The sequence below is a fragment of the Ceratotherium simum genome, chromosome 34 (genome assembly GCF_057802395.1).
Source record: "Ceratotherium simum simum isolate JZ-2026a chromosome 34, ASM5780239v1, whole genome shotgun sequence".
Lineage (NCBI taxonomy): Eukaryota > Metazoa > Chordata > Mammalia > Perissodactyla > Rhinocerotidae > Ceratotherium > Ceratotherium simum.
The window spans coordinates 19,771,890-19,782,003 of NC_141933.1; the positions used below are offsets into that span (position 1 = coordinate 19,771,890).

Genomic DNA, 10,114 nt, shown 5'->3' on the forward strand with positions numbered 1-10,114 from the left:
TACAGTGTCATAAAATGAAAGTTCTATGTGTCCCTAACAGTGCGGTGCATATGTCATTTATGTTCCCTCAAATAATTCTCATAACAAACTGTGAGGTAAATATTATTATTCTCACTTTATAGATGAGAAAACTAGGAATTTAAGGTGCCAAAGAAATATACCCCAATGAAAGAAATTGCAAGTAGAAGAACTAGGATTCTAATCTGGTCTTTTTGATTCTTAAACCAATACACTTAACCACTGGGAAAATTGTTTTTGCTATTTTGTGGGAGCCAAGCCTAAAAAGGAGGTCGTCTACCTCCTTTTTAGGCTTGGCTGCCACTGTGTGGGCAATCCACTACTTCAAGTTAGACTGTTACTCGTCTGGGATGATTCACAGCGCACAGGTGGTCTCCTGTGCCTGTGTGTTTACAAAGTTCTCATGTCTATAATCTTCACAAAGATTGCCCCTTGGAGGCAATTTGAATAATCTTCAAGAGCTCAGAGTCTTTATTGCCAATGCACACACACACAAACACCGGGGGAAAAAAAAAAACTCAAAAGAATTCACAACTCAATAGAATTCAAGAATTTATTATATATTAGAACAGAAAGTTTAATAAATTCAAGGTTGCATTAATAAACATTGTTTTCTTTTCAGATAATGTAACTAACCTTCCCATGAAACACATGGAGAACAGGAACAATGTGACAGAGTTTGTTCTACTGGGGCTCACAGAGAATCCAAAGATGCAGAAAATCATATTTGCTGTGTTTTTTGTCATCTACATCATCACTGTGGTAGGAAATGTGCTCATCATTGTCACCATCACCGCCAGCCCATCATTGGGGTCTCCCATGTATTTTTTCCTGACCTATCTCTCCTTTATTGATGCCTGCTCTCCCTCTGTCAGTACCCCCAAACAGATCATAGATTCACTCCATGAAAAGAAGACCATCCTATTCAATGAATGCATGACCCAAATTTTCGGGGAACATTTTTTTGGAGGTGCTGAGAGCATCCTGCTCACTGTGATGGCCTATGACCGCTATGTGGCAATCTGCAAGCCCTTGCACTACACAATTATAATGAATTGGCGGGTGTGTTTCCTGCTAGTGGGTGTGGTGTGGGTGGGAGGCTTTGTTCATGCAACCATACAGATCCTCTTCATCTTCCGATTACCCTTCTGTGGCCCTAATGTCATAGATCACTTTATGTGTGATCTGAATCCTTTGCTCAATCTTGCCTGCACTGATACCCACACTCTAGGGTTCTTTGTTGCTGCCAACAGTGGGTTCATCTGCCTGTTAAACTTCCTCCTCTTGATGGTCTCCTATGTGGTCATCCTGAACTCCCTAAGGACCTATAGCTTGGAGGCAAGACGCAAAGCCCTCTCAACCTGTATCTCCCATATCACAGTGGTCATCTTATTCTTTGTGCCCTGCGTATTTGTGTACATGAGACCCGTAGCTACTTTACCAATTGATAAAGCAGTTGCTGTATCCTACAATATCATAACCCCCATGTTAAATCCCCTAATCTATACTTTGAGAAATGCCCAGATGAAAAATGCCATTAGGAAATTATGTAGTAGGAAAGCTATTTCAGGTAAGAAATAAATGTGCTTGGAGATCAACATTGATTCAACAAAGGCAAGGGTCGAAAGGACATTGCAGATGATCTCAGCAAGGTACACTTATGGAATAAAGAAGAAAATTAACAGCTATGAATCATATATTCTGCATTCAGTGGGGCAGAAACCGGTGCAAGAAAAGAGAGAAAAATATAACCCAGGACCACTCTTTCCATATTTAGAAAATTCTACCAAATTATATTTTAGATTTACCACCTTCAACCATGTATATGTATGTATTCACAGGCTATCTTTCTAATAACAAATTAAAGAAATAACAGAATATATTGTTATTGAGCAGGAATTTCTGTAACAATCCAAGGAGGTAAGTACTGCTACCATCACCATTTTACAGGAGAGGAAACTGACAGAAAGGGGAAGGTATTAAAACAGACATATTGGAAAGCCAGTAACCAGAACTGGCTGATTTCCCAGATCATGCCCTTAACTGCTGTTAACTATCAGGCAATATGAGAGAAAGATCAGATAATTATACTATTACCATTTATTCAGCCAGGACTGTGCTGGACACAAAGTATGTATTAGTTCATTACCTATCACTGAAAATCTAATAATTGTTCATTAATAGCTGTACTTGTCTTTATATATCACAATTGATTGTCATATGTTGCCTGTAACATTACCGTATGTAACTACTTCAGGGCTATAAAAGCTTTGACCATTTAACCTCTGAGGGGTAGGTAGTGAAGATTATACCATGTTTCCAAATTTCCTTGTAGGCTTCAGAACCATTTTGTATTGCTCATATCACCCAGCTTATGCTGATAACCCATCAGAAAGAGTAGTGATTCAAATAAAAGAATATTTTGATGTCAGACAGGAACTTTTACTTATTAAATATACAACCATCTTCTATACTGTATTTGCCTGCTATATAACAATACCTTTACAAGGTCGCACAATGTCTGGTGCACAATAAATATTGATTGACTGAGTGAAAGTATAAAGGAAAGTGAACAACTTAAATAAATGATGAGCACAAAAGTAGTACTAGAGCCTAGGGAATTCTTTCCTACCTTTATCTGATTCAAGTCTAAGTAGAGAATTATGCCTAGAACCCTTGGGGGAACTACGGTTTGTTTTTACTCTTGCTTAAACTGAGGATGAGAAAGAAATTGAAACTATAATTCTCTTGCATATTAGCAAATAGTTTACCTTCATTTTCTCCCTGCTCTGAGAATTTATTACCTTATTAATATGAGCTATTTTTTATATTCTCTGTTAATCAGTATACTTTTTGGTAACATTTCATTATTTAAAGCTGTTTTTAAAAATATGTTGGTCCATATATACCCAAAGCAACTTCAGGATAAATATATTCCTTTCATTCCTCCATCCTTCATTCATTAATGTACAAATACTTTTGAGCCCATGGAATGTGTCAGGCACACTGATAGTTGCTGAGGATCAGTGGTGAATAAAAAGAGACTTAGGTTCACAGAGCTTAGTATCCATTGAAAAGCTCCCAGGAGGGAGCAGAAAGTTACGAGTATTAGAAATAATAACATAGTGGACGCACAGGTGCTATGAAACCGCACGGGAGGGACGCAGAACAAAGACCTGCAGGCTCAGGAACAGATTCCTAGAGGAAAAGCTGTCAAAAATGGGGCCCAACAGATGAAGAGAAGTTGGTTGGCAGAGTGAATAGGCGCGAGGTTGAAGGGGAGTATCCTAGGGGGTGGAATATGTAACAGAGTCCAGGAGGTAAAAACCAGTATGCAGAAAACCTAATCAATTCAACAGGGCTGTGGCTATTAGTTCATCCTTTCATTCTACAATTATTTACTGAACCCCCAGTGTGTGCTGGGCCCCATGCTGGACACTGAGCTTGTAAAAGGATAAAGGGCAAGACATGAAGCTGGAGAGACAAGAAGAGGGAAGATCACAAAGGGTTTCACAATTGTGTTAAGGCTCAATGCTAAGTAGCATGGAGAAAACATTGAAAAGTTTTTTAAGCTAGAGAAGGATGTAGTTAGATTTGAGATTTAGAATGATAACTCTAGTTACAGTAGGGGAAATGGTTTGCAGGGGACAAGACTGACAGCAAGAGAGCAGTTAGGAGGTTGCTGTAATGATTTGGATGTGAAAGAATGGAGGCCTGATCTCTGGTGGTTCCAGGGAAAATGCAGAGTTTGGTGGACACTGCTGTGTCGAGCTCTAATCTGCATCACCAGGAACAGTGCACCCATGTCCCCTCCTGCTGTGTCCTTGGGCTGCTAACAGCTCACAGCCCCACCATCCCAGGACCTACCAGTGGCCAACGAATGACACGAGTGGGAGTAAAAAAGGCCAGTCCCCTTGCTTCAAGGTGGAACTAGTTCTGTAGCACAATGTATACTCCAGGGCTCCTGTGGCTCCAGATAAAGCCTGACTCCAATTGAGACCACATCTTTTCTTTCCCCTACCATAGCCAGCTTCCCTCAACCTCTCCTGCTTATAAGTCACTTTCATAAAAATCCCCATGTGAGTCTCCATGTAGGGAACCCAAACTAACAGAGAGATAGAGAAGGATTTAGAAATATTTAGGAGTTATAAACAAAAGAACTTGATAGCAGATGAAGATCAGAGACAGATGAGTCATGGATAACACCCAGTTTCTGGCTTGGATTACTGGATGGATGGAACAGAGAGAAGGTAAATGTGTTTTTTAATGTGCTGAGTGAGATCCAAGTAGCTATATACAATTGGATATATATTTCTGATTCTCAGAAAGATAAGGTCAGAGAAATGTAGGAGTCTTGAACATATAGATGGCAATTAAAGCTATAAAATTATTAGACATCACCTAGGGAGAATATGATTCAGTCAGCCTTGGGTAGTCATCAGTGGTCTCTCAAAAGACCCATGGCCGTTTTGATATTTTTAGGAAGAAAACAAAAAAATGATCCCAAAATAGAATTCTAAAATTATCAATTGGTACATTATTGGGAATTCAGTAGAACACTAAATCTATAAAATAAAAACAGGCCATGAAGGAAAGAAAAATCAGCCTGATGTCAGACTTTTTATCTACAAAACTAGAAATTGGGACTTAATGGAAAAAAGTCTTTAATGTTCTCAAAGGAAAATAATTGGAACCTTTAATTCTATATCATGCAATATGTAAATAACACCCAGGCAAACAGGGTGTTGTCCAAGACTCTTCTGTCTCTAATCTTCACCTGCTATGAGAATGAGAATAAAATGAATACATTTTCAGACATGCAAGGACTCAAAAATTTTATTCGTCAAAGATTACGAATAAGAAATATACCTCGGGGCCGGCCCGGTGGCGCAAGCAGTTAAGTGCGCGCACTCTGCTGCGGCGGCCCGTGGTTCGTCTGTTCGGATCCCGGGCGCACACCAACGCACCACTTGTCAAGCCATGCTGTGGCGGCATCCCATATAAAGTGGAGGAAGACGGGCATGGATGTTAGCCCAGTGCCAGTCTTCCTCAGCAAAAAGAGGAGGATTGGCAGATGTTAGCTCAGGGCTAAACTTCCTCACAAAAAAAAAAGAGAGAGAAATATACCTCAATAAAATGCTAGCAATCTGAATTCAACACATCCATAAGATTATACACCAACACCAATTGGAATTAACCCCTGGGATACAAGATTGGTTAAAATATGTAAATCGATGTGATACACTACGTTAACAGAATGAAAGGTAAAAACCACATAATCATCTTAATAGATACAGAAAAAACATTTGACAAAGCTCAACACCCTTTAATGATAAAAACTCTCAGCAAAATAGAATTAGAAGGAATTTCCTCAACACAATAAAGACTGTTTATGAAAAGCCCACAGCTAACATGATAATCAATGGGAACAACTGACAGCATTTCCTCTAAGATCTGGTACAAAACAAGGAAGCCCACTCTCACCACTTCTATTCAACATAGTGCTGGAAGTACTAGCAAGAACAATCAGACAAGAAAAAGAAATAAAAAGCATCCAAATTGGAAAGAAAGAAGTAACATTATCTGTTTGCAGATAATATGATTGTATATGTAGAAAACCCTAAAAACTCCACCAAAAAATGTTAGAACTAATAAATAAATTCACTAAAGATACAGGATACAAAATCAACATACAAAAATCTTACATTTCGTTAAACCAACAATAAACTGTACAAAATGGAAATTGATAAAATAATACCAATTACAATAGCATCAAAAAGAATAAAATACTTCAGAATAACTTTAACCAAGGAAGTGAAAGATCTCTACAGTGAAAACTATAAGACATTGATGAAAGAAATTTGAAAAAACACAAATAAATGAAATCATGTGTTCATGGACTGGAAGAATTAATATTGTTAAAATGTCCATAATACCCAAAGCCATGTACAGATTCAATGAAATCCCTATCAAAATTCCAATGACATCTTTCACAGAAATAGAACAAACAATCCTAAAATATGTATGAAACCACCAAAGACCCAAGTAATCAAACCAATCCTGAGAAAGAAGAACAAAGCTGAATGCATCACATTTCCACTTTCTGATTTGAAACTGTTTCAAAGCTATAGTAATCAAAATGGTATGGTACTTACATAAAAACAGACAACTAGATCAGTGAAGCAAAACTGAGAACCCAGAAATAAACCTTTTCATATACAGTCAATTAATATTTGATAAGGGTGCCAACACTACTTAAAGGGGAAAGAATAGTCTTTTCAATAAATGGGGGGGAAACTGGATATTCACATGCAAAAGAATGAAATTGGAAACTTATCTTACACCACATACAAAAATCAATTTAAAATAGATTAAATACTTAAACATAAGACCTGAAACCATAAAACCACTAGAAGAAAACATTCAAAAAAAAAAGCTTGACAGTCGTCTGAGTAATGATGTTTTGAATACGCTTCTCTTTTCATCTTGCTCTGACGATATAGCTTCCAACAGCATCTGTATTCTTTTTCTGGGAGGTCAGGGAGCAGGAGACACATATAGTGGTGCTGACACTGATACATCCATGGACAGTTTCCCACTGAGTTTCAGTGGCACCTCTGCGGTCAGATTCCAGTGAATCTACAGACACCCAAGAGATCAGGTTCCCAACACAGCTGGTCTGCACCATAGTAGAGTGTTTTCTGCCAGCGTTGGTCCACCTGTACCTTAGAGGTTGTTTCCTGCTTGGCAGTCCAAGCCACAGTTCCTTGCTCACCAGCTCAGCCCATAAGCTCCACAGTGGGAGGCTCCCAGCTTGCCAGTCCCTTTCTTGCCTGCCAGCTGCCAGGAACTAGTTCTGGCCCATGACAGCACAGAGAACTTATCTACTATCCAATGAGGAACAAGTAGACCTCCTCCAAAAGAGTGGAATCCCAGCCTTGGTGAGGAGTTCGACCTTCTAAATGGGATCACTCCTTGGATACTCATTTCTCAATCTCAGGGCATTCTTTAGAGTACTTGTTACACCTTTCTAGTCAATGCCCTGATTTAATTAATAATCATATGTAAACTTATCCTGTTCAAATTACTATGTGGTCTGTCTCCTGATTGGACCCTGACTGAAACAATATAGAAAATATCTAATACAATGTCAGCCTTATAGGCATTTGATAAACAGTATTTCTTTTTACTCTGCAACCAAGATTTAATGAACAAAAAAATTCACAAAGGAAAGAATTTATATTATATTGAGGCCAGAGTCCAAAGTAAAGGAACATCATTGAACATGTTATTTTCAGTAATCAGTCATAACCAACATCTCAGTGTTACATAATAAGATTATTTTAATACCAATCCAATATTCTAAGGTCACAGCTTTTAGCTTCTGAAGATATTTCAGATTTCCAGGTAATAGATAAATATTTATTGATTAAGAAGCAGTAAGTTGTGATGACAAGAGTGTAGGATGGGAGACAGCAAGTCTGGATTCCAGTCCGAGCTTTAGCTCTGTGCTGAAGTGGCTATCTGCAACCATTATCCAACCTCTTGTTATAGCTGGTGTCTTCGTCTGTAGATCAAGAGGCTTGGACTAAATTACCTCTAATACTTCTATCTGCGGTGCTCAATAATTATGCTTAATCATTATCTGAAGTCAATTTTTTCCTCCAGAGTTTCCTATTGCATTTTTCACCTCTGCATTTCTGAGGGTGTAGATTAAGGGATTTAACATCGGGGCCGCGATAGTATAAAAGAGAGCCACAGCTTTATCAATGGGCAGAGTGGTCACTGGGCACAGATACACAAATATGCAGGCCACAAAGAATAAGACCACTACTGTGATGTGAGAGACACAGGTGGAGAGGGCTTTGTGCCTCCCCCCCAAGCTATAGTTCTCTAGGGAGCACAAGATGACCACATAGGAGACCATCAAGAGGAGGAAGTTTAATAGGCAAATGAACCCACTATTGGCAGCAACAACGAGACCAAGGGTATGAATATCCATGCAGACAAGTTTCAACAAAGGGTACAAGTCACACATGAAATGATCTATTACATTGGGGCCACAGAAGGGCAGCCAGACCATAAAGAGGATCTGAACGGTTGCACGGAGAAATCCTCCAGTCCAGGGCACTCCCAGCAGGAGAATGCACAGCCTGTGGTTCATGACAGTCGCACAGTGCAGAGGTTTGCAGATGGCCACATAGCGGTCATAGGCCATCACCGTCAATAGGATGATCTCGGCAGCACCAAAAATATGTTCTGCATAGACTTGAGCCATACACCCATTAAAGGAGATCATCTTCTTCTTGTGAAGTGAGTCCACAATCAGCTTAGGAGCTGAAGAAGAAGAATAAATTGTGTCTATCAAGGAAAGGTGGGCCAGGAAGAAGTACATGGGGGAGTTCAGAGTGTGGCTGGTGGTGATGGTAACCACAATGAGCAGGTTGCCTGAGAGTGTTACCGTGTATAGAACCAAAAATACCACAAACAATACTTTCCACATTTTGGGGTTCTGTGTAAGACCTATTAAAATGAATTGAGTCACATTTCTTTTATTCTCCATCTATGTGGTATGGATGATAAAAATTCCAGGAAGGAATGCTTTACCCTAAAAAAAAAAAAAAAAAAAGAAAGAATGAAAGGAAGGAGGAACTATGAAAGAACGAAAGAACAAAGTAGTCCAAAACTCTGCCTTATCTGACAATCTCACAGATAATTCCTTTTCTTCCCAAAACTCCTTAGGAATAGATATCTCAAAACTTCTCTTAGCTGATTCTCTTAATCTTTTATTATCTTGCTCTCAAAAATATCCTTATAAGACATCAGATACCAAGAAGAAATGAACTCCATTTCCCTGGATCAGAGTAGTCTTTACAAAATTTCATTTGAACATCAATATGTTGGAGTAATGTAGTTATCAGAAGTAATAATTTGGGAAACTAATAAAACTTAAATAGAATATGTACAAATTAACATGAATAAAAAAACACAATATAGTCTGTATATCTTTATTACAATTATGTAAACATACTATAGGCAAAAAGCTAGTGAATCATCATTAAATAATTAGTATTTGAAAACTATAGGTTTTATATGTATCTTTTAAGAATAAAATTCAAATTCAAAAATTTCTCATAAAATTTTATATAGGTTTTATTTCATCTATGTTAAAACATGTATATATAGAAAAGTTGATGAGGATAAAAATTAATATATTTAGGACATTTGTTCCTGGATGTAAGATTATGAGTGATCTTTTATTTCTTTATACTTTTTAGTATTTTCCAAATGTCTACAGCTTGTCTGACTAATTTTATGATCATAACATAAATATAATTTCCATGTTTTTTCTTAGAGGCCTGAAGTTGAAATCATGAAGTTTTAAATTGAGTGGAATATATATGGCAAACAAACATAGAGAATTGTACATTGATACATCATGGGACCCCAGGAAATATTATCTGAATATAAATGAAGTAACTGCTTTAATATATTCATGAAATTGTTACTAGTTCACCAAATGGACATAGAGTGAGGGTCTGAGTGGGCACTGACACATGTCACTCAATTAAACTTTAAGACTGTGTTTACAACGAAGTTATGCCATTATTAATTTTCACTTTTTTCTGGACCTCAGATTCCTTTATTCTCTTTATCTTAATGTACTCTTAAAGCACAAAGGCAGTGAAGGGTAGATGAATTGTCCCTGTTACATGTGGGCAAGGCACATAATGAGGTACATGGAAAGGAAACCTCTTCCAGATGACAGCACAAATGCTTCATTGAGAAGCTAGCTTTAGATTTCTAAACCCCAAGATAGTGGTCTCCCTTCTAGATAGCTCAGTGCATCACAGAATTCTTCCAGGGACAAGAACCCTTGAGAAGAAAGTTGAGTGCCCTTCTAATTGCCAAGTCTTCTCTAGACGAGATGGCCTTTGGGAGAACCAACAACTGACTAATATGTTTTTATAATTTCCTGAAGATCTATGACAAAGGTTGGATTTCATGATAAAAATCAGACAAAACCCCCAGACTTGACTCATTCATCTTCATTATTTCACTCATTACCTCAGTTTCCTGCAAATCTTGAAGTAAT

At 38.0% G+C, this 10,114-nt stretch overlaps 2 protein-coding genes across 2 annotated transcripts; one reads left to right on the top strand and one right to left on the bottom strand.

Moving 5' to 3' along the window:
• The first annotated feature begins 636 nt into the window (after positions 1-636).
• On the top strand, positions 637-1,599 carry LOC101389048 (olfactory receptor 4C46-like). Its single transcript, XM_004436972.3, has one exon. It carries the CDS (start codon positions 661-663, stop codon positions 1,597-1,599), a length of 939 nt encoding a protein of 312 aa, XP_004437029.2. The 5' UTR covers positions 637-660.
• A 6,053-nt stretch (positions 1,600-7,652) lies between these two features.
• On the bottom strand, positions 7,653-8,581 carry LOC101389301 (olfactory receptor 4C12-like). The gene is given in 2 exon segments (XM_014792481.2): positions 7,653-7,696; positions 7,699-8,581. Coding segments are annotated over 2 exon segments (927 nt in total).
• Positions 8,582-10,114: the final 1,533 nt, after the last annotated feature.